The sequence below is a fragment of the Chlamydotis macqueenii genome, chromosome 6 (genome assembly GCF_036417535.1).
Source record: "Chlamydotis macqueenii isolate bChlMac1 chromosome 6, bChlMac1.mat, whole genome shotgun sequence".
Classification (NCBI taxonomy): Eukaryota; Metazoa; Chordata; class Aves; order Otidiformes; family Otididae; genus Chlamydotis; species Chlamydotis macqueenii.
In genome coordinates, this window is record NC_141561.1 from 45530369 (window position 1) to 45555467 (window position 25099).

The 25099-nt window shown below is 52.7% G+C and overlaps 1 protein-coding gene across 1 annotated transcript; it reads left to right on the forward strand.

Moving 5' to 3' along the window:
• Nucleotides 1–11201: 11201 nt before the first annotated feature.
• LOC147600404 (E3 ubiquitin-protein ligase PHF7-like) lies at nucleotides 11202–23587 on the forward strand. Its single transcript, XM_086751299.1, has 11 exons — nucleotides 11202–11340; nucleotides 11526–11617; nucleotides 11737–11838; nucleotides 12133–12257; nucleotides 12339–12501; nucleotides 12624–12730; nucleotides 12860–12973; nucleotides 14745–14863; nucleotides 14988–15090; nucleotides 23088–23195; nucleotides 23398–23587. The coding sequence occupies exons 1-11, from the start codon at nucleotides 11202–11204 to the stop codon at nucleotides 23585–23587; spliced, it is 1362 nt and encodes a 453-aa protein (XP_086607425.1).
• Nucleotides 23588–25099: the final 1512 nt, after the last annotated feature.

Sequence of the window (25099 nt, forward strand, 5' to 3'; positions counted from 1 at the left end):
TGTGAGTGTGCAAGAGATAGAAATGCTCAATGAAAACAAACAAAAATATTTCTCTAACCTATACCATTCTTAATAAATAACAACTTTAAACTAATAAACAATATTTTTCTTAACAATAACACCGTGGAGCTAATTAACAACGCCTTAACTAAGTGAATTATGTTAACATATCTAAATCTAATAAAGAATGTTAAAGAGACCTTTCCTGCAGGCCAAAACTGATAATGCAGACTCTCTCGGTGCATCTTTGGACCTATAAAAAGTGGGGTTTGCCCTAAAAATGAGAGTTTAGACGCTTAAAATGAAGCTCTAGGCCTGAATAATGTTGTGATTCCTAAAATGAAGGCTTTGAGCTGTAAAAGTGGGGTTAGGGCCCTGTGAAAGAGAATTTGGACTCCAGAAATGAAGCTTGGAGCCCTGTAACGGATGGTTTGGAAACGGAAATGAGGCTTTGGACACTGCAATGAGCTTCAGTGTCTTAAAGCAATGTTTGGGCTCTAAAAAGGAGACTTTGCAAACTAAACCTGAGGCTTTGACCCTGAAAATCAGGAGTCAGGCCACATTTTAGACATTGGACCTAAAGTGAAGGTTTGGACCATAAAAATGAGGCTTTGAAATCTGTAAGAGAGAATTCAGGCCCTCAAAATTGAGGTCTGGAAAATAAAAATGAGGCTTTGGACCTTAAAAATGAGACTTTGGCCATGAGAAGTCGATGCCCCAAACCTGTCAGTGTTTAAGAGGCACTTGGGCAGTGTCGGTATTAACGAGCTTTAACGTGGTCAGGCCTGAACTGGTCAGGCAGTTTGACCAGATGATCGTTGTAGGTCCCTTCCAACTTAAATACTCTATTCTATTGTACTGTAAAAAAAAAAAAAAAAAAAAAAAAAGAGGCTTTAAGCCCTAAAAATTCCAGAATGGATCCTACAAATTAGTCTATGGGAGCTTTGGGAGCTAAAGAGAGTGTTTGGACCTGTAAAGGAGGCCTTGGACCCTAACAGTGAGCCTTTCAACCCTCAAAATCAGAGTTGAGGCATTAAAAATGATACTTTGGGCCCTTAAAATGAGTCTTTGAACCTTTGGAGTAGGGCTTGAACTTCTAAATGAGGGTTTGTATCCTAAAAATGAGAATTTAGATCTTGAAAATGACTATTTGGACAACCAAAATGAGAGTTTGGGCCCTAAAAATGAGACTTGAAGTTTGAACTTTAAAAACATGTGACCAGATGTTAAAACTGGGCCTTTGGACACTGAAATGAGCCCTTGGACCCGGAAAATGATTGTCGTAGTTCAGCCCTGATCGGGACCAAACTATGCAGTCTCCGTTCCTCTCACAAGGAAAATTCTTCACAACAGGCTGGCAGACGCCTCTCAGGACATTTTTACATCTCATTCACATCTCCTCTCCTCTCCACTTCTCTCAGCCGGGCCGGGCCCAGTCGGGCCCAGTCACCGCCCGGCGGGAGGCCAGAGGCTCACGCCTCCCCCTCTCTGTCCCCGCTCAGCTCCTTCACATCTTCTCTACTTCCTTTTTTTCTGTTTTCCCCTTCTTAAATGTGTTACCGCAGAGGCATTATCATGGAACGTGCTGACACCAATTGGCTCGGCCTTGGCCAGCAGCGGGTCCGCCCTAGGCCCGGCCGAGTCCACTGAACAAAGAGGAGCAACTTCTAGCAGTTTCTGACAGAAGCTGCCACCTTAGGCCCCCCTCGCTAAACAAAACCAGAACAGTGATGATTTAGTCTCTAAACTGAGGATTTGGGGCCCTTTAAATAGGATTGTGTGGCTTGAAGATGCAGCTTTGGACTAAGAAATGAGGCTTTGTGCCCTAAACATGAAGGCTGGCAATGAAAAATGATGATTCGGGCCTTCAAAAGGAGGACATATCTAAATCTAATTAACATTTTCTCTTATCTTATATCTACTTAACAACATCTTATCTGAGTAAATTATGTTAACATCTCTAAATCTAATTAACAACGTTTTATCTTACCAAACTAAAAATGTGTCCCAGGCCAAGTTTGAGGCCTGTGGCTCTGGGGGATCAGAAGAGGAGGGTGATTGTTCACGAGGACAATCACAAGGAGAACACACGTAAACCAACACAAGCATAGCAGTGCCCAACATCAAAAGTGCCCCAAAATAAAGCGCCATCAAAGCGTTAATCATTTTGCTCATTTTTGCAACCTTTTTTTTCCTTTGTGATGGTTTAGCCCGAATTACCACACAGTTTCTCGCTCACACTCCCCCTCCCCAGTGGGGAAGGAAGGAGAACCCATGGGTTGAGATGAAGACAATTTACTAAAATAACAAGGGAAAACTACAATAATAACAGAATATACGGATATTAAAATATACAAAGTGAACAATATGTGTTTTCTCACCACCCGATGTCCCAATGACCGACACAGCCCGTCCCGAGCAGCGATCATGGAAACAAAACCGAGCAGCAAGCAAAGGAGCAAAAGGGAGCCAGCAAGGGAGAGGGAACGATGCCAGCAAACGGGGGAGGAAGATGGATGCCAGGAAGGCAGATACCCGCCCTGGCCAGCCCCCACTTCTCTACTGAGCATGGTGTTCAGGCATGGAACACTCTCTTTGGCCAGTTTGGGTCAGTTATTCTGTCTGTCTTTCTCCCAGCTTCCCGCATCTGCAAATTAGCGAGACTTGGAAAGCAGGACGGTGTCCTTGGTCTCATTCACAACAACTCATATCATCAGGGTGTTTATCAACATTCTTCACACAGGGCATCCAAAACACACCGGCTACTGAGAGGAAAAATTAACTCCATCCCTGCCAAAACCCGGACAGTGTCCACCCCTTATTCCATACAATCTACGTCATGCATATACATATATACGTGTGTGTGTATATACACAGAGATGTAACTCCTTCAGTCTGTTGAGCTCATTTAGTCCATGACTTTGGGCTCCATCTGTCCTGACAGTCTTTCAGGACAAGAGAGATGGTATGTAGTGTGGGGTTGTTGCCTGCTGCAGCTGGAACTCGCAGTTGGTACATCTGGCGTGGCTGGTGTATCATGCCCATGGTCTGCGAGTGGAAGATGTTGATCTTGAGGAAGTTGTTGGGGGCCAGTTCCTGTTCCATCACCGTTGCATCTCTCTCGGTTTTATTGAAGCTCATTCTTCACTGATCAGGGTGTTCCTTGCTGCAATACCTTTGACGTGACATGTAAGGACTATAGAAATGATTATATACAGGTCAAATTATTGGCTGTTCTCACCTAACATCAGATCTCCTTCAGCTACACGTGGGACTTCCCCATCCTCCCGCATTACCCACCAAGTACATCCAGGCCCTTCAGCAAAAGCAATCCCACGGGTGGGTTTGCCTTTGCCCAGGGGAGGAATAACCCAGACCGTCTTTCCTAACATACTCCTTAGATGCACCACAGGGACTTTATCACCCTCTGCAATATGTAACAGTTCTGGCTGGGCAGGGCCAGCTCGATTGGTGGATCCCCGAGTGTTGACTAACCAGGTGGCTTTTGCTAAATGTTTATCCCAATTTTTGAAGGTCCCACCACCCATTGCTTTCAGTGTAGCTTTCAGCAGTCCATTGTGCCGTTCAATCTTTCCAGAGGCTGGTGCGTGATGGGGGATGTGGTATACCCACCCGATGCCGTGCTCTTTGGCCCAGGGGTCTATGAGGTTGTTTCGGAAATGAGACCCGTTGTCTGGCTCAATTCTTTCTGAGTGCCATGTCGCCAGAGAACTTGCTTCTCAAGGCCCAAGATGGTGTTTTGGGCAGTGGCGTGGGGTACGGGATAGGTCTCTAGCCACCCAGTGCTGGCTTCCACCATTGTAAGGACGTGGCGCTCACCTTGACGAGTTTGTGGGAGTGTGATGTAATCAATCTGCCAGGCCTCTCCATATTTATACTTCAGCCATCATCCTCCCTACCAAAGAGGCTTTAACCGCTTGGCCTGCTTAATTGCAGCGCATGTTTCACATTCATGGATAACCTGTGCAATAGTGTCCACGGTCAAGTCCACCCCTCGATCACGAGCCCATTTGTATGTTGCGTCTCTTCCTTGATGGCCCGAGGTATCATGGGCCCACCGAGCTAAAAATAGCTCACCCCTGTGTTGCCAGTCTAGGCCCACTTGGGAAACTTTAATCGTAGCAGCCTGATCCACCCTTTGGTCATTTTGGTGTTCTGCCGTGGCTCGACTCTTGGGTACGTGAGCATCTACGTGACGGACTTTTACAACCAGATTCTCCAGCTGGGCAGCAATCTCCTGCCACAGTGCGGCAGCCGAGATGGGTTTGCCTCTGTGCTGCCAGTTGCTCTGCTTCCATTGCTTTAACCACCCCCACAGAGCATTTGCCACCATCCATGAGTCAGTGTAGAGATAGAGCTTTGGCCATTTTTCCCGTTCAGCGATGTCCAAAGCCAACTGGATGGCTTTCACCTCTGCAAACTGACTAGATTCACCTTGGCCTTCAGTGGCTTCTGCAACTCGTTGTGTAGGACTCCACACAGCAGCTTTCCACTTCCAATGTTTTCCTACAATGCGACAGGACCCATCAGTGAACAGGGCATACCTCTTCTCATCTTCTGGTAAATTATTATATGGTGGGGCTTCTTCAGCACGTGTCACCTCTTCCTCTGGTGGCATTCCAAAATCTTTGCCTTCTGGCCAATCTGTGATTACTTCTAAGATTCCTGGGCGATTGGGGTTTCCTATCCGGGCTAGCTGTGTGATCAGTGCGACCCATTTACTCCACGTGGCATCAGTTGCATGATGTGCAGAGGGGACCTTCCCTTTGAACATCCAGCCCAGCACTGGCAGTCGGGGTGCCAGGAGGAGCTGCGCTTCAGTACCAATCACTTCTGAAGCAGCTCGAACTCCTTCGTACGCTGCCAGTATCTCTTTTTCAGCTGGAGTATAGCGGGCCTCAGATCCTCTATATCCCCGGCTCCAGAAGCCTAGGGGTCGACCTCGAGTCTCTCCTGATGTTCTCTGCCAGAGACTCTACACCCCGGCTGCGGTGTAGAGGATGTTTTTCACATCTTGTCCTGTCCGGACTGGCCCAAGGGCTACTGCATGAACAATCTCCTGTTTAATTTGTTCAAAGGCTTGTCGTTGTTCAGGGCCCCATTTAAAACCGCTCCTCTTTCCAGTCACTTCCTAGAGAGAAGCATGGCCAGCAGGTCGAGGGAGGTGATTCTCCCCCTCTACTCTGCCCTGGTGAGACCCCACCTGGAGTACGTGTCCAGTTCTGGAGCCCCCAGCACAAGAAGGACATGGACCAGTTGGAGAAGGTCCGGAGGAGGGCCACGAAGATGATCAAAGGGCTGGAGCACCTCTCTTATGAGGACAGGCTGAGAGAGTTGGGGCTGTTCAGCCTGGAGAAGAGGAGGCTCCAGGGAGACCTGATAGCGGTCTTCCAGTACCTCAAGGGGGCCTACAAGAAAGATGGGGATAGGCTGTTTAGTAGGGCCTGTTGCAATAGGACGAGAGGTAATGGTTTTAAAATAGAGGGGGGTAGATTTAGATTAGAAATTAGGAAAAAATTTTTTGCGATGCGGGTTATAGAACAGTGGAACAGGTTGCCCAGAAAGGTGGTGGAGGCCCCATCTCTGGAAACGTTCAAGGCCAGGTTGGATGAGGCTCTGAGCAACCTGCTCTGGTTGGGGATGTCCCTGCTCCTTGCAGGGGGGTTGGACTAGATGACCTTTGAAGGTCCCTTCCAACCCTAACCATTCTATGATTCTATGATTCTATGATTCTAGAGAGGGCTTACAATCATACTGTAATTTGGAATATGCATTCTCCAGAAACCCACAACGCCCAAGAAAGCCTGTGTTTCCTTTTTGTCAGTCGGCGCAGCCATAGCAGTTATTTTGTTGACCACATCCATTGGAATGTGACGACGTCCATCTTGCCATTTTACTCCTAAAAACTGGATCTCTTCTGCAGGCCCCTTGACTTTGCTTTGTTTTATGGCAAAACCGGCTTTCAGAAGGATTTGGATTATTTTCTCCTCTTTTTCAAAAACTTCTGCTGCTGTGTTGCCCCATACGATGATGTCATCAATGTACTGCAGGTGTTCTGGAGCTCCACCCTTTTCCAGTGCAGCCTGGATCAGTCCATGGCAAATGGCGGGGCTGTGTTTCCACCCCTGGGGCAGTCGATTCCAGGTGGACTGGACCCCCCTCCAAGTGAAAGCAAACTGTGGCCTGTGTTCTGGTACCAAAGGGATGGAGAAGAACGCACTGGTGATGCCAATGGTGGCGTACCACTTGGCTGCTTTTGACTCCAGTTCATACTGAAGCTCTAACATGTCCGGCACGGCAGCACTCAGCGGTGGTGTAACTTCATTTAGGCCACGACAGTCCACTGTTAACCTCCACTCTCCACTTGATTTTCACACTGGCCATACTGGACTGTTAAAGGGTGAGCGGGACTTACTGATCACTCCCTGGCTCTCCAGTCGACGAATCAGCTTGAGGGATTATGGAGCCTCGGTTGGTGCGATATTGCCGCCAGTGCACTGTGGTGGTAGCAATTGCTACCTGTTGTTCCTCAACCTTCAGTAATCCCACAACAGAAGGGTCCTTTGAAAGTCTGGGCAAGATGGACAGCTGTTTATTCTCCTCCGTCTCCACGGTGGCTACACCAAAAGCCCACTGGTGCCCTTTTGGGTCTTTGAAATACCCACTCCTGAGGCAATCTATACCAAGAATGCACGGAGCATCTGGGCCAGTCACTTTGCCACTCCTTCCCCATCAGACTCACTTCAGCCTCCAATGCAGTCGGCTCTTGGGATCCTCCTGTCGCTCCAGAAATACAAACAGGTTCTGCGCCGTTACAGCTCGCTGGCATTAGGGTACGCTGTGCACCGGTGTCTGCTAGAGCCTTATACTCCCGTGGGTCTGATGTGCCAGGCCATTGAATCCATACAGTCCAATAAACTCTGTTGTCCCTCTCCTCCGCCTGGCTGGAGGCAGGGCCCCTCTAGTCCTGTTTGTAATATTCTCTATTCACTTTCTGTGAATATGAATCAGAAGTCCCTTCCATCGGATCAGAGGTGAGATCAGCCCTTCTGCGCTGTCTGGGGAACTGCCCACCAGAGACAGAGCAGCAGTTTTCCTGGAAGAACCTCCCTTTGTGATTGTTTTACTTCACAACTCATGGACACATGTCTCTAGGGCCGAGGTAGGCTTTCCGTCCCACTTCCTTGTGTCCTCTCCTTGGCGGCAGACAATATCCTCCTTAAAGAAATACCTGTCCCTCACACCTGTCAGGAGTCTCCTCCAGAGGCTGCAGGCTGCTGACTCTCTTCCAATCGCCCTGTCAATGGCCGCTTCCCCAGACAGGGATCCCAGCTGCCTGGCTTCCCTGCCTTCTAATTCCAGGCTACTGGCCCTGCTGTCCCAGCGTCGGAGCAACCAGGTGACAAGTTCCCCTTGGCTGAAATCTTTTCGCAGCTCACTCAGGGACAGGGACCAGGTGACTACCTCTCCTTCTGCCTCTCCCTGTTCTTGAGATGGCCCTGGTTCATCATCATCTCTCACTATGCAAACTGATTTGTTGGTGCATTTCTTATGTACAGGGGCAACTGAAACTGGCGGGGGTTGGTTTTTCGGTTTCTCTTTGGTACTGCTTGCCGAGGTTTGAGTAGCCACAGTGTCTGGCATGGGGGCCGAAGCAATCACAGTGCCCGGAGAGGGGCTGGGGTAGCTGCAGTGCCTGCCGTAGGGGCTGAAGTAGCTGCAGCATTTGTAGCAGGAGTTGGAGTAGCCACAGCGTCTGCTGCTGGGGTTGGAGCAGCCATAATATTTTTAAATAGTTGTCTCAACTTAATCACGATCAAGGTCTGAGATAGCTGCAAGAGACCTGCCGACATGAACACTGTGGCTGGGGTATCCCAGGGGTATTCAAAATACTCAAAAGCTGTTGAAATCAGCTTGGAGAAGTGGGGAAAGCTGTAAACAGATGTTCCCCCCGCGGCCTGGCTTCCCGGAACAAAACAACAGGTATAGTTCCAAACAACACCCTCAAGATGGCTCCCGAAATACCCGGGCAGAGCTGCCTCGGCCTCCTCGCTCTGCGCACTTCCCGCCGCCACTGAGTGCAAATACGAAATCGGTCCCGTTTCCAGTGATCTCGTGAAGCAAACCAGTGCCACACAGCACAGCAGAGCGATACCTTTGATCCAACACACAGCGTTGATAAACCGCACAGAAACACCAACAAACAGCAGCAAGTGAGCTGCTGTCCAATACAGCTCTGAAAACAACTCCGAGAGCAAATAAAACAACTTTGTGCCCAGCGATGACCAAACCGGCACAAGGAGTGCTTGGAACAAATCTGTTTTCAACACACGGTGTTCAGACCTGTCCTCAGCCCTCTGGGACTGACCGGGGGCTCGAACCTTGGATCCTCAGACTGAGGTCTGATGATCTCACGACTGATGTAGTGAGGCCCCTTTGAGCCCCACGTTGGGCGCCAAAAAGACCGTGGTGGTTTGGCCTGGTCACCACACAGCCTCAGGGGATGGGGGAGAGAAATCGGGAAGAAAAGAAAACTCGTGGGTTGAGATAAAAACAGTTTACTAAAATAGCAAAGGAAAGCTACAAAAATAACAGAATACAAGGATATTAATATATACAAAGCATACAAAATAAACATTGCACAATTGCTCACCACCTGATGTCCAAATGACCGATGCAGCCCGTCCCAAGCAGCGATCACGGAAACAACACCAAGCAGCAAGCAAAGGGGTGGGAGAGCGAGCCAGCAAGGGAGAGGGAACGATGCCAGCAAGCGGGGGAGATGGCAAGAAGATGGATGCCAAGGATGCATGCCAGAATGGATGCCCCCTCCCACAGGCAACCCCCACTTCTCTACTGAGCGTGACGTTCATGGCATGGAACACTCTTTGGCCAGTCTGGGTCAATTATTCTGTCTGTCTTTCTCCCAGCTTCCCGCATCTGCACGTTAACGGGACTTTAATGAGACTTGGAAAACCAGACAGTCTCCTTGGTCTCATTCACAACAACTGGTATCATCAGAGAGTTTTATCAACATTCTTCACATATGAAAGCCAAAACACACCGGCTACTGAGAGGAAAATTAACTCCATCCCTGCCAAAACCAGGACACACAACTTGGGTGGTGCAACAAGAGCCCTTATCGGTGAAGGCTGAGGCAAAAAAGTCATTGAGCACCTCAGCCTTGTCCATGTCCCAGGTAACCAGGTGACCTGTTTCCTTCCAGAGGGGGGCTACATTCTCCCTGCACGTCCTTTTATCCCTGAAGGGCCTATAGAAGCTTTTCTTGTTGCTCTGGAAGTCCTTCACTATGTGCCAGCGAGGTAGGGGAAAACCCCTGGAAGTGGTGTTTCTGCCCAGTTTCAAACCGGGGACCTTTCGCGTGTGAGGCGAACGTGATAACCACCACACTACAGAAATGGGGTGAAGTGGGGTTTTGCACCATCTCTCGAGAAGAGCGAACCCCACTTCCCTCTCTGGGTGCTCCCAAACCCCCCACACCCCTGTGGGAAATGCACTCCTCTCCCACTTTGATCTCCCAAGCCCAGACCCCAAAACTGCTGTGTCTCAGCCCATTTTCCCAGCCTCTTGCTCTCTGCCTTGTGGGCCATCACCCCAAAGGACAGAGCTGCCCCGCTGCCTGCAAGGGCTGTTCATGCTGGGATGCACATTCACCTCACACACAAAAGGTCCTCGACTCAAAACCAGACAGAAATGGTCTCATCTTTTGCCAGAAATGGTAAAAAATATTCCACTCCACTTGCTTCTGCTGCCCCATCCACAGGCAACGCGTTTGTGCTGTGACCAGGCATTTCCCCTGCTTTGGTGTTGGGCTGGGTTCCTCCAGGACACACCCCAAGAGAAGAGAAAGAGGTCAGTTCTCCACCTGAACATTCCTGCATTTTTAGAGGAATCAGCCACTCGTACATCAGACGCAAGAAAAGGAGAAAACGTTGTCTTCTGGGGTGTTTTGTGGGTGGTTGAAGGCACGGAGATGAAGCCAGCAGTGGGAAAGTTGGGATTGTACCATCTAGCAAAGGAAAGAGGAGGAAAACATGGCGAGACCCTCTTGTGCACCCAGTGCGACCTCAATAATCTGTGCTTCTCGTATCTGGCGTTATATCTGGGGGAAAATAAAAGACCTGGCAGCTCCCAGGAGGTCCAGTGGTTAGGATTTGGTGCTGTCATCTCTGTGGCCTGGGTTTGATTCCCGGTCAGGGAAAAGTGAATGTGAGTGGTGGGTTTCTTTGTTGGGTTTTGGTTTTTTTTTAAAAAAAAAAGCAACACGACACGCTGGAGGGGAGGGATGCTATCTTTGACAGGCTGGAGAGGTGGGCCTGTGCCCACCTCATGAAGTTCAACCAGGCCAAGTGCAAGGTCCTGCACCTGGGTCATGGCAATCCCAGGCACCCGCATCCTGGGCTGCATCAGGAGAAGCGTGGCCAGCAGGTCGAGGGAGGTGATTCTGCCCCTCTGCTCTGCCCTGGTGAGACCCCACCTGCAGCACTGTGTCCAGTTCTGGAGCCCCCAACACAAGAAGGACATGAACCAGTTGGAGAAGGTCCAGAGGAGGCCACGCAGATGATGAGAGGGCTGGAGCACCTCTCTTATGAGGCCAGGCTGAGAGAGTTGGGGCTGTTCAGCCTGGAGAAGAGAAGGCTCCGGGGAGACCTGAGAGCGGTCTTCCAGTACCTCAAGGGGGCTACAGGAAAGATGGGGAGAGGCTGTTCAGCAGGGCCTGTTGTGACAGGACGAGGGGTAACGGTTTCAAAATAGAGGGAGGAGATTCAGATCAGATATTAGGGAAAAGTTTTTTACACTGAGGGTGGTGGAGCACTGGCCCAGGTTGCCCAGAGAGGCGGTGGATGCCCCATCCCTGGAAACGTTCAAGGCCAGGTTGGCCGGGGCTCTGAGCAAGCTGATCCGGTTGGAGATGTCCCTGCTCCTTGTGGGGGGGTTGGACTGGGTGGGCTTTGAAGGTCCCTTCCAACCCCAACCATTCTATGACTCTATGACGTGCGGTGCCGTGTCACAAAGACCCCGGGCTGGACCAATGCTCCCGCCCACTTGCCCCCTGCTCAGTGGCGCGTTTGCCACGGATGCTGGAGGATCAGGACGGGCTTTGACCGCACCAACGTCCCCACATCCGGGCATCTCCTTTGCTGCAGCCACTTGTGGTGATGGAGCTGAGGTCGGGGCGCCGCCTGAGGCCACGGTCCCCCCCAGCCCAGTGTCCCGCAGCGGTGCTGGAGCAGGAGGCAGGAGCCTCCTGTGAGCCTCCCCCACAGAAAAGGAGGCGCCAGGGCCCCAGGGAGCAAGGTGAGCGCAGAGCATCGCCCCGGGCACCGGCCAGAGGGGATTTTGGCCGGTGCCCAGCTGAGCGAGCAGAGGCCTCCATGCCCTGGGAACGTGCTCCGGCCTCTCCCCTATCCCGCTGCCGGTATCACCCTCCCCCGGCACCCCTGCGTGGTGCTGGGGGTGACAGTGCCGCCGTCCCCCCGCAGCGTGCAGCCTGTGCCATCGGGCAGACTGTGACCCCGAGGTGGTCGGGCAGCTGTGCTGTCAGAATCGGCTCTGCGTCCACGAGAACTGCCTGGTGAGTCCCGGGGCTCCACAGCCCCCAGTCCCCAACAGCCCCTGGTCCCTAAACCCCCCAGTCCCCAGCCCTGCACCGCCAGCAGCCCCTGGCACGTGCCCTCTTTTCCCCTCGTGCAGTACCACGCCAGCGGGCTGGGCCAGAGAGGGGCCGATGAAGAGGGCTTCTACGGCTTCCTCTTCCCCGACATCCGGCAGGAGCTGAAGCGCGTGGCACGGAAGGTGAGGCTGGGGGGCACGTGTCCCCCCCGTGGTCCCCGTGTCCTGTGTGCGGCATTGCACACGCCAGTAACCCCACCAGGGATGCTCTGGCAGCCAGCTGCCAGGAGCCCCCCAGCTCCTCCTCCACCCAAAAAGGCCCGTTTCTGCAGAAACTGGGGGTTTGGAGGGGAAGGTGGCACGATGTCACGGGCCAGGCAGCCCACCGAAACGTGGCGGGGCTGCGCTGGGGGAGGGCGAACCGGGCTCCCCGGGGCTGTGCGGCGCTGATGCCGTCCACCTCTGTGCCATCCCCAGCGCTGCTGCATCTGCCGGCTGCAGGGCGCCTCGGTCATCTGCCAGCGCCGGCGCTGCCGTAGAATCTTCCACTTCCCCTGCGGCAGCGAGCGAGGCTGCGTCTCCCAGTTCTTCGGGGCGTACAAGTGAGTGGAGCTGCCCCCCAGGGCTGGGGCTGGGGCCGGGCTGGAGGAGGCTGGGGCTCAGCTGTCTCCTGCGTCCCACAGATCCTTCTGCTGGAAGCACCGGCCAGTGCAGAGGGTGCGGGCGCTGCGGCAGGAGCAGAGCCTCTGCCTCATCTGCCAGGAGGTGGTGGCGGGGCAGCCCTGCTACGACACCCTGCTCTGTCCCGCCTGCGCCAGCGCCTGCTTCCACCGCCGCTGCATCCAGGTAGGCGGCATCGCCCCCGGCCCCTGGCGTGGTCATCAGCCCTGGTTTGCACCCTGTCACCCAGCTGCGGGGGGGCGAACGGGACCCCTGCGCTGCTCATGCTGATGCCATCTCTACCCCAGGGCCAGGCGCTGCGCTCTGGGCTCTACCACTTCCGCTGCCCTCTGTGCCAGGACACGGCCACCTTCCAGGCGGAGATGTTCCGCCTGGGCATCAAAATCCCTGACAGGTGGGTGCCCTGCCCTCCCCTCTGCCTCCCTCCTCCTGGGCCATGCTCCAGTCCATCCCCTCCACCTGCCCAGCTGCCAGCGGGGTGTCCCCCACGCCCCCGCAGCTGAGCGCTCCCCTGCTCTTGCAGGGATGCTGCCTGGGAGGAGGACGGGGCCTTTGCAGAGCATTCCCTGCGGCACAGCTCCTGCGACGCCAGCCAGTGCCTGTGCCCGCTGGGACGGGAGCAGGCGGAAGCGAGTGGGTGAGTGCCGCCGACCGCGGTCCCTGCAGCCCCAGTGAGGAGACGAAGCCTTTGTCTCCTTCTTTGGGCAGGGATGGAGATCCATCCGCAGGTCCTGAGGGAACTGGCGGATGAAGTTGCCATGCCACTGGCCATCATATTTGAGAAATCGTGGCCGTCTGGTGAGGTCCCCGATGACTGGAAGAGAGGGAACATAACCCCCATTTTTAAAAAGGGGAACAAGGAGGACCGGGGCAATTACAGGCCGGTCAGCCTCACCTCTGTGCCTGGCAAGGTCACGGAGCAGATTCTCCTGGAAGCCATGCTAAGGCACACGGAGAGCAAGGAGGTGGTTGGTGACAGCCAACACGGCTTCACCAAGGGCAGATCGTGCCTGACCAATTTGGTGGCCTTCAATGACAGGGTGACGGCATCCGTGGACAAGGGACGAGCAACTGACGTCATCTACCTGGACTTGTGCAAAGCTTTTGACACTGTCCCGCACGACATCCTTCTCTCTAAACTGGAGAGACATGGGTTTGATGGACGGACCACTCGGTGGATAAGGAGTTGGCTGGATGGCCGCACTCAGAGAGTGGTGGTCAACGGCTCAATGTCCACGTGGAGACCGGTCACGAGTGGTGTCCCTCAGGGGTCCGTGCTGGGCCCGGCCCTGTTCAACATCTTTGTCGGCGACATGGACAGTGGGATAGAGTGCACCCTCAGCAAGTTTGCCAACAACACCAACCTGTGTGGTGCCGTCGGCACGCTGGAAGGGAGGGATGCCATCCAGAGGGACCTGGACAGGCTGGAGAGGTGGGCCTGTGCCAACATCATGAAGTTCAACCAGGCCAAGTGCACGGTCCTGCACCTGGGTTGTGGCAATCCCAGGCACAAGCACAGGCTGGGCGGGGATTGGATTGAGAGCAGCCCTGAGGAGAAGGACTTGGGGGTGCTGGTGGACGAGAAGCTCAACATGAGCCGGCAATGCGCCCTTGCGGCCCAGAAAGCCACCCGCATCCTGGGCTGCATCAGGAGAAGCGTGGCCAGCAGGTCGAGGGAGGTGATTCTGCCCCTCTACTCTGCCCTGGTGAGACCCCACCTGGAGTCCTGTGTCCAGTTCTGGAGCCCCCAGCACAAGAAGGACATGGACCAGTTGGAGAAGGTCCAGAGGAGGCCACGCAGATGATAAAAGGGCTGGAGCACCTCTCTTATGAGGACAGGCTGAGAGAGCTGGGGCTGTTCAGCCTGGAGAAGAGGAGGCTCCGCGGAGACCTGATAGCAGTCTTCCAGTGCCCAAAGGGGGCTACAGGAAAGATGGGGAGAGACTCTTCAGCAGGGCCTGTTGTGACAGGACGAGGGGTAACGGTTTCAAAATAGAGGGGGGTAGATTTAGATTAGATATTAGGAAAAAATTTTTACAATGAGGGTTGTAGAACACTGGAACAGGTTGCCCAGAGAGGTGGTGGAAGCCCCATCCCTGGAAACGTTCAAGGCCAGGCTGGATGAGGCTCTGAGCAACCTGATCTGGTTGGAGATGTCCCTGCTCCTTGCAGGGGGGTTGGACTGGATGGGCTTTGAAGGTCCCTTCCAACCCTAACCATTCTATGATTCTATGATTCTATGGAGGTTCCCTGGGATGCTGAGCCAGGCCTGGCACGGGGTGCGTGCCGGCAGCTCAGCCCCGGCTGCCAGGGCAGGAGCAGGCTGGAGCTGGGCTCAGCACAGCGCCGGGGCTGGCACCCCGTAGCTCAGGGGCCGTTGGTGGCAGTGGGTCTCGTTGCTCCCCTAGGCCCTGGAGACTTCTGCTCTGCAGCTCCTGTGCCTCCTGCGGGACCCACCAGCTCTGCTCGGCCGTGGCGGAGGATGCTGACTCTTGGGAGTGCCGCGACTGCAGCAACATGAGCAGCGGTGAGGGTTTCAGCTGGGGGGACAGGCTCCCCTGGGCCACGTCTGGGACCTGGGGACAAGCGAAGGCTGTGCTCTGGGGAGGGAGGGCATGGACTTGCGCTCATCATCTCCCTGCTCCTTGCAGTGCCTCCCGTTGCAGCCCACGCAGATTCCAGCCCTCCGGCGCAGGGACCCTCACACAGCGCCCCGGCTGCTGCTGGGGCTGAGGAAGAAGAGGCCATGTCCTGGTTTGGGCAGGGATGGAGTTAATTTTCCTCTCAGTAGCTGGTGTCCCCCTGCAGCCCGTGGAGGAGGCTGTGGCCCGTGGAGGGCCCGCTGGGGCAGCCGTTCTGGAGGGACTGCACCCGTGGAAGAGATGACCCACGCCGGTGCAGTTTCACGGAGGACTGTGGCCCGTGGGAGGGACCCCACGCTGGAGGAGGGGAGGAACGCGAGGAGTTCTTCTCCCGACAACGAAGAAGCGGCATAAAACAACACGTGATGGACTGACCGCGACCCCCATTCCCTCTTCCCCCCTGTGCCGCTCGGGGGGAAGGTAGTAGAGATAATGTTAAGCTTGGGAAGAGGGAGGGGTGGAGGGAGGTTATCTTGTTCCCTGTCTCATTCTTCTGCTTTGGTTTTAGAAATAAATGAATAGTTTTCCCCAGGTTGAGTCTGTTTTGCCCATAACGGTAACGTTAAGGTTCTCTCCCTGTCCTTATCTCAAACCTCGAGCCGTTTTTCTTATATCATCTCTCCCTGTTCTCTCGGGGGGTGGGGGGAGCGAGAGAGAGACTGCGCAGTCTGGTCCCGAGCGGGGCTGAACCAGGACAATCTCCCAGTTAAAACTGAAGATGTGTGCGAGGGAGAAACCAACGAGCGTCCCCCAGGCTTGTTTGCAGATGATGTATGACAGAGAGCTCAGACCTGACCAGGGCTCTCCAGTGATGATGCCTGTGGATCCGGAACGGACGACTCCTCGAATTCGAGGACTTCCTGATTCTCTGAACCTCACCGGGGTCCAGCTACAGGGGAAGATACAAACGACCCCCATAGCAGACAGACCCACAGGCGCTCTGGAGGGAACAGTGACCCCCGATCACAGGAGGACAGGGAGGAAAGTGTGGACACGGGGAGAAGTAGCCCAAGAACTCGTTAACTTTGGGAGGAAGTACGGTCTTGGTGGTGGCTCCGGGCAAAGGGTGGCCGGCGCTGGTCAAGAGCAGTCAGGATTCAAAGTCGGTCCGACCCATTGATCATGGGGGAGGGAGACCCCTCAGCCGTCAGGAATGGTGGCAACTGGGGCTCCAGACTGGCATTCCCCGAGATTCAATGGATGGGCTTCCGACCCAGAAGTTCGAGAAACTGGTACAAACACGGTGGGGGTAAAAAGTTAATTCTGAAACAACCGCTAGTGCCCCACCATTGATCGACCTTGGGGAAGAAACTGATGCAGAAAAGAGGGCGGAAGGAAACTACGTTCCCCGTTCCCCAAGAGACAGAGGACGGACTTTTGTAAAACAACTCACCGTAAATATGAGAGGAGATTATTGGTTACAGTGGCTGTAGGGCCACGGAGAAAACAGTAACCTTTCTAACTGACACGGGTGCCCCAGAATCACGGCCTTTTGTCCAAAACCCCCCGCCTTGGTACCTGCCATCTCGGGCCCTGACCACAAACAAAACCCTTCCCATTTTCCGGGAAAACCTGTTTTGGCCGAGCACCCGCCATCGGAACTGTACCACTGGTACCCACCAGCGCTCTGAACACAGACGCATGGAAAGCAAAAGATGCCTCTGGGAAGGAACATAAAACTAACAGCAGTGGGTTATTCCATCCTTCCCACAACGATCTGCTTCCGCTTCCTTAAAAAAGAGCCGAGTTTGGTTTTTCTTTTCTTTTCCAGATGAAATCTTTTGACGCCAGCCTGAAGAAATATATGAAGCTGCTGACTGCCTGTATGATTTCATCGCCGATAGTTTTATTAATATTTATAGGATGTTTGGCATATTATCACAAACATTGTTTTGGTCGACCATTGTTGCCGCCTTTGATATTTGGGGAAACACCTGCGCCCCCTCTTTGGCTTGGGGTGGCAAAATGAATTCACAGCTCTAGGGCAGCAGGTGGCCAACGCTTTTAACCTGACTAATTGTTGGGTATGTGAAAGTCGATTTAAAAATTATTACTAACGAAACGGCCCGTGCCTTTGACCTACAGGCAGATCAGGCCACAGAAACGCCAACCGCATCGCATGGCTCTCGATTATCTGCTAGCCGCAGAAGGAGGTGTTTGTGGTAAACTGAATGGTTCTAATTGTTGTTTAAAAATTGATGAGAGCAGGAAAATTGTTAAACAAATTGCCGCAGGAATACGGGAGCTAGCCCACGCGCCTGACCAGACACGGAAAGGCCGGGACATTGACACACTTTCTTGGCTCCCTGGGAGTCCACGGGTCAAGCGAATCCTATTCTATTTGTTCCGTGGATTCGCCGTGCTGATGTTTGTACCACGCACCGTTCCCTGTTCTATACAATTCATTCAACGTGCTGTACCTCGTATGCAGCTTATAACTACTGCCTCACCCCTTGGCGTCAAACACATTTGCGCTGTGTGCCACACCACGCCATCAGCAGTATGAATTCTATGAGATGGTTTTTCTTTTGAAACAACCATGGATCCACGGCGTGGTATAGAAACTGACAACAAATTTATAGTGGTGGTGTTTATTCGCTGGGCCTAAATATGGGATAGAAGTTTCTAGGCCCAAACCACACACGCGCTCTGGGCTGGAGGCGTGGAAATCCATTTTCCTGCTGCGTATCCAGACCCCAGTTCCAATGACCAGGATCACACAGCCACCAGCTCCGCGAGGGCCAGTTGCCAGCCCCAGAAAAAAAGAAAAAAAAAAAAAGGTTGCAAAAATGAGCAAAATGATTAACGCTTTGATGGCGCTTTATTTTGGGGCACTTTTGATGTTGGGCACTGCTATGCTTGTGTTGGTTTACGTGTGTTCTCCTTGTGATTGTCCTCGTGAACAATCACCCTCCTCTTCTGATCCCCCAGAGCCACAGGCCTCAAACTTGGCCTGGGACACATTTTTAGTTTGGTAGGATAAAACGTTGTTAATTAGATTTAGAGATGTTAACATAATTTACTCAGATAAGATGTTGTTAATTAGATACAAGATAAGAGAAAGTGTTAATTAGATTTAGATATGTCCTCCTTTTGAAGGCCCGAATCATCATTTTTCATTGCCAGCCTTCATGTTTAGGGCACAAAGCCTCATTTCTTAGTCCAAAGCTGCATCGTAAAGCCACACAATCCTATTTAAAGGGCCCCAAATCCTCAATTTAGAGACTAAATCATCACTGTTCTGGTTTTGTTTAGTGAGGGGGGCCTAAGGTGGCAGCTTCTGTCGGAAACTGCTAGAAGTTGCTCCTCTTTGTTCAGTGGACTCGGCCGGGCCTAGGGCGGACCCGCTGCTGGCCAAGGCCGAGTGGATTGGTGTCAGCACGTTCCATGATAACGCCTCTGCAGTAACGCATTTAAGAAGGGGAAAACAGAAAAAAAAGGAAGTAGAGAAGATGTGAAGGAGCTGAGCAGGACAGAGAGGGGGAGGCGCGAGCCTCGTGGGCCTTGCAGGCCTCACCCTCTGGCCTCCCGACGGGCGGCGACTGGGCCCGACTGGGCCCGGCCCGGCTGAGAGAAGTGGAGAGGAGAGGAGATGTGAATGAGATGTAAAAATGTCCTGAGAGGCGTCTGCCAGCCTGTTGTGAAGAATTTTCCTTGTGAGAGGAACGGAGACTGCGTAGTTTGGTCCTGATCGGGGCTGAACTACGACAATCATTTTCCGGGTCCAAGGGCTTGTTTCGGTGTCCAAAGACCCAGTTTTAAGGTGCAGTCACATGTTTTTAAAGTTCAAACTTCAAGTCTCATTTTTAGGGCCCAAACTCTCATTTTGGTTGTCCAAACAGTCATTTTCAACATCTAAAATCTCATTTTTAGGATACAAAGCATCATGTAGAAGTTCAAGCCCTACTCCAAAGGTTCAAAGACTCAGTTTAAGGGCCCAAAGTGTCATTTTTAATGCCTCAACTCTGATTTTGAGCGTTGAAAGGCTCACTGCTACGGTCCAGACACTCTTTTTAGCTCCCAAAGCTCACATACACTAATTTGTAGGATCCAGTCTGCAAGAGTGGGGCCCAAAGAAGCCTGTTTTTTGGGGTTTTTTTTTGGTTTTTTTTTTTTTAGAATACAAAAGAGCAAAACATTTAAGTTGGAAGAGACCTACAACGATCATCTGGTCAAACTGCCTGACCAGTTCAGGGCTGATCCCGTTAAAGCTCGTTAATACCGACACTGCCCAAGTGCCTCTTAAACACTGACAGGCTTGGGGCATCGACTTCTCATGGCCAAAGTCTCATTTTTATTTTCCAGACCTCGATTTTGAGGGCCTGAACTCTCTCCTACAGATTTCAAAGCCTCGTTTTTATGGTCCAAACCTTCACTTTAGGTCCAATGTCTAAAATGTGGCCTGACACCTGATTTTCAGGGTCAAAGCCTCGGGTTTAGGTTGCAAAGTCTCCTTTTCAGAGCCCAAACATTGCTTTAAGACACTGAAGCTCATTGCAGTGTCCAAAGCCTCATTTCCATTTCCAAACCATCCGTTACAGGGCTCCAAGCTTCATTTCTGGAGTCCAAATTCTCTTTCACAGGGCCCTAACCCCACTTCTACAGCTCAAAGCCTTCATTTTCGGAATCACAACATTATTCAGGCCTAAAGCTTCATTTTAAGCGTCCAAACTCTCTTTTTAGGGCAAACCCCACTTTTTATAGGTCCAAAGATGCACCGAGAGAGTCTGCACTCTCAGTTTCGGCCTGCAGGAAAGGCGGCAAGAGTGGAAAAAGCTGGGCACCCTGCAGGGGCGGGGCACGCTGGCTCCACCAATCACGCCGCGCGGGAGAGCAGCACGTGATGATTGATAAGCTGTCTGACCCGTCATTAGATGGGAGGAGCAAGGGGGAAATCCCAGGCAGCCAATCAGAGGAAGCATTGCCCCAGGTGGAGGGCGGGCACTGCAGCCCAGCAGCCTCACCACCCTGGGACAATCAGAGCCAGCATCCCCTCACGGCAGCCCAGACCAGGGCAGAGTGACAGCCAAGAGGACCAATCCCAGACAGCATTGCCTCAGGGCAGGCCCAAACCGGGGCAGAGTGACAGCCCAGCGACCAATCCCAGGCGGCATCCCCTCGGGCGCAGGCCGAGCACCGCCCCCGCGCGGCCGGGCCTGGTCAGCAGCTGCGCAGGACGCCAAGGACGCCGTGAGGGTGTGCGGGCGTAGAACTGGCAGTGCCAGCGCCCGGCGAGAGCTGAATCTGCCGCTGCCGTGAGAGAGCGTGAAAGCTGTGTCTGCACAGACAGGAGCAGCAGCAGCAGGGCTGAGGAGAATCCCCGTCCCTGGCGGGGCAGGGGCAGCGCGGGGACAGAGGCTGAGGAAAAGGCTGCGGCGCTGAACGCCTCCTGCGCCTCATCTGTGCCGGCGAGCTGTGCTCAGGGTGCCCAGCCCCCGAGCCAGAGACCGGCACGGGGAGCACGATGCAGCCCCCACCCCCCGGGGGAAATGGTCAGCGCCCTGCGACCGCACTGCGACACACACAGATCTGCGGGGCCGGGCGGGACCCGCCCGTTGGGGCTGAGGGTGCTGGCCGAAGCGCTCGGCAGGCCACTTTCCACCACTGCCCAGCAGCCCTGGCCGAGCGAGGAGGCCCCGGCTGACGGGAGGGCAGCACGCGTGACGCCCGTCCACAGGAAGAGCCACAGGAGGATGCAGGGAAGCACAGGCCTGTCAGCCTGGCCTCAGTGCCGGGGAAGGCTGTGGAGCAGATCAGCGTGAGTGCCGTGGCCTGGCCCGGACAGGACAGCCAGGTGAGCGTTGTGAGCTTTTCTTGGCCTCAGAAAGTGTCCATGGCTGAGGGAAGGCTGTGGGAACGTAGTCACGGACCCCCGCTGCATGCTAAGTGAAATCATTTATTGTTACAGCTTATGTGCTTATCTACCCTCCCATCGCCCATCCACCCCCAGATGTCCTTTCTCTTGTTTTCCTTCTCTTGGAAAGTCCCTTGTTTCTCATTCTCGTGGCTTCTTGTTTCTCATTCCCGTGGCTTCTGATACTCGTCGTCCCCAACAATTCCCCCTTCTTGTTTAAAGTAATTTTCTACTACAGCATTCTTCTGCTGTTACAGACATAACAACTGCAGCAACCTCCTTACCTACAAAGCCAGTGACTAGTTTTTTGCAAGCCTCTGTTGAAACAAGCCATAAGTTCTGCTGACAATGTCTTGTATCCTAAAGCTTCCCTTCTCCTGCCATGGCTTCTTCCTGCGAGCAGGATTGTATCCCTCCCCCAAGGACGGTGCGCTTTCACTGGCACCGTACTGGCTGGAGAAATACCCACATCTCCCCTGCTTTATTTCTGAGAAGAGGCTTGTTCCAAGGCTTTATCTATTAAAGTCTGCACACATTTCCACACGCACGGAATGCAGATCAAAATGCACATCTAAAAGGAATGAATGAGCATCCTACAGCTACTTGTAGTAAGCTTTTGTCAACCCACCAAAAAGATTTCTGGATACATCAAAGCCATCCCTTTGTTGCCGTTTCTGTACTCCTTTTTGCAAGTTTTGAATGCTTTTGTGAATGGATTCCGAATGATCAGACAGATTCACGCAGCAAAGCCCATCAAAATCCTGGCAACCGTGATTTTGTTCTCATAATAAAAAATCTATTGCTGCTCTGTTCTGTTACCACCCCGACTACACCGGAGACACCGCCGAGCAGGAGGGTGCTTATCAGCAGGGTCAGGGCAGAGAAAGGAGGCAGGCGCAGCACCTTCAGGGCTCCCCTGTTGTTCACAGAGTGCGCTCTGGGCCCTGTCTCTCTCCTGCGCCCCGAGCCGCCTCTGTTTATCCCCTCGGCAGATTCAGAGGAAGAGTACTGACCAGACGCTGCTGCACGCGTGGCCAGCGCACGCAAACAGGCCTGTCAGATGTGCTCTGCAGGCTGACAGCGGTTCTGTTTTGTACAGTAGCGTCGCGTGCAGCACCTGCATCAGTCAGCAGCGCTGACAGCGCCGATGCAGTTGCATTTGTTTGCTTAGCAAGCCAACAGCCCAATTTATTTAGCGTAGCGAAGCCTGGGCACTTGCCACACCAAGTGCAAAGACTGGAGCAGCAATAATTTCACTTGGGTTCCCAAACTCTGTATTGTCTTGGCAGTCAGATTCAAAGCTACGTGTACTTCGTTTAGGTCTTTTACGCTGTAAAATCACTGCGTTATTGGGTGTAAACATCCCCAAGGTTCCCATGGTGCAGGGCCCCCCATATGGGAGGGCATCCCTGCCCACGCACGGTCCCCACATATGAAAAACCCCCATCAGGGCGGGCACTGGAGTAGTGCTGGGTTTTGATAGTTCCCTACACATTTCTGCTTTCCGTGACTGATGTCCACGGAGCTGCCACACAGCTCGTTAACAATCCGATGAACGCGAGGCAGCCTGGAGCGCCGGTCGTACCCATCGCGCAGGGATCCACGTGTTCACTGCTCCTGTAGAGACACAAGCGTATCCTTTTCCCCACGTTACAAGAGGGAACGGTCCTTCCCAGTTCCCTGCTTCCAGATTCTGAACCATCCCCGGAGCTTGCCCTCGGATGGCCTCAGGTACAGGAGACGATCCAAAATGTTTCTGTATTGGGGAAGAATTGTCACTCCAACCATTTAGACAACTGAGCACATACATTGCTTTCGCTGACTTTTCGTTTGCAGATCTCCCTTCCGTTCCCCCTTCTTGTTCTAACAGCATATTTTTAAGTGTGCCATGGGCGCGTTGAGTGACGGCCTGTCCAGTGGGGTTGTGCGGGATACCAGTAACATGCTGGGTGCCCCACAGAGCAAGGACGTTTTGGACTGTGCGAGAAGCATACGCTGGCCCGTTACCTGTTTTGACACGCGTGGGAACCCCCATGAAAGCAAACGCTGACGTCCAGTGTTGGCAAACATCTTGAGCACGTTCTCCTGCATGAGCAGAGGCAAACAATAAGCTGGGATGGGTGTCGATAGTTACATGCACGTATTTGTGTGGGCCCAATGACGGGACGAGAGTTATATCAGATTGCCACAATTCTTGAGAGCACAAACCGCGCGGATTAACCCCATATCAAGGGGGCGTAACTGTGTTCTGGCAGCTGCTTCAGGAACGCACAGTTGCCCGAGCTTGTTCCCGTGTCAGCTGTAATTGTCGTTGAAGGGCTGCAGAGTTTTGGTGATAAAATTCATGGGACAGCTCAGCCTGCGTGAGTGTGTTTGGAACGAGGGCCGCGTTAGTGAGAGCATCTGCTCTCGCGTTACCTTCTGTGACAGGTCCTGGGAGCGGGGTGTGAGCTCTCAGATGTACAGTAAAGTGAGGACGATCCCGCACATGTAACACCGATAACAGCTGTTGAAACTGGTCATACAGCAAAGGATTATTAATTTCCTTTAGCACTGCCCGCTCAGCGCGTTGTATTACATTGAGCACACGGGCAGAATCGGAGACAACACTGAGGGGTTCATCTTTCCACTTGTACAAAGCTCGTACCACCGCCGCAAGTTCTACAGTTTGGGTCGAACCTTCGACCGATTGTGCGTCATGATGCCACTCACCATCCTGCTTCCAAACCATTACAGATTTGTGCGTTTGTCCTGATCCATCTGAAAACATTGCCAAGGCATTTTCCATGGGAGTGTAACTGAGCAGAGTTGCTGGATGCAACGTTAACTCTCCTAAAAATTGCAGCACTGGTTGCTGGGGCCAACGAATGGAAATCTGTAGCAAAACTGTTTGCAATGCGTCTGTGCTTCTGGGGTGAGTCTCCTAGGAGAGGGTAAATCTGAGTCTCCTTTACGCGTTTGGAAGAGTGGAGAAAGCAATTCCGTAGAGAGGCCTAATCCCGGGCGTACCCAGCTGACAGCTGCCAGCAATTTCTGCAAATCGTTTCAGGTAAACACTGTTGGAGGGGTTTTAACTTTTGCGACACAATTGTTCTTTCCATAATTTGTCAGCCGAGATACTGCCAGGGACACACCTCTTGAATTTTTCCTTGAGCAATAGCCAATTTAAATCTGGATAATGCACTGGTGATAGCATTAAGAACTCTGTCTACCAGAGAATCATCAGGTGCTGCAATTAGGATGTCAGCCCTATAATGATAAACGAGGCTATTCCTATGCAAGCACCTTACTGGTGCTATGGCTGGTGCGACGTACCATCGGCAGATGGTTGGACTATTTTTCATACCTTGCGGAAATACCGTCCAGTGATATCGCTGGCTGGGTTCTCCCATATTGGTTGAAGGCACAGAAAATGCGAGTCATGGACCATCCTCAGGATGCAAAGGTATAGTGAAAAAATAATCTTTTAAATCAATAATGACAATATTCCAGTCTTGAAGTATCATTGAAGGAGATGGTAACCCCTGTTGCAAAGGTCCCATACCCTCAATTACCAAATTTACTGCCCTTAAATCCTGTAAGAGTCGCCATTTACCTGATTTTTTTCTGTATTACAAACACAGGTGTATTCCAGGGGCTGTCTGTTGGCTGTCTGTGTCCAAGCTGTAATTGCTCGTCAGCTCACTCATTCAAATGGTGCAGCTTTTCTCTTGCTAAAGGCCACTGGCCGACCCAGACAGGAGTATCTGTAACCATGTCAGGTTTTGGGTAAGCTGCCCTTCCCCGCCGGATGGGGAGGGTGCCTGGCGGTGGCCACGGCCCTGGGCACATAAGAAGACAAAAAAAAAAAAAAAGGCCTGAGGTTTGAGACAAGAACAGGGAGAGATCCTTAAAGCTCCTGTTACAGGCAAAAGAGACTTGACCCGGGGAAACCATTTATTACTAAAACCAAAGCAGGACAATGAGAAAGGGAACAAGACAACCTCCCCCCCAACCTCCCTCTGCCTGGACTTAACACCATCTCCACCTCCTTCCCACCCCTGAGCGGGACAGGGCAGGGGTGGGTGGGTAGAGGGAATGGGGGCCACAGTCAGTTAAGTAAATCTTGCTTTATGCTGCAGGTTACTAAGAGGAAACCTACAATAATAACAAAATATAAGAACATTAATATATACAAAATGAACAATGTACAATTTCTCACCACCCGATGTCCGAATGACCGGTACGCTGTCTGCCTTTGGCCCAGCTCCCTGCACCTGCTCGTTAA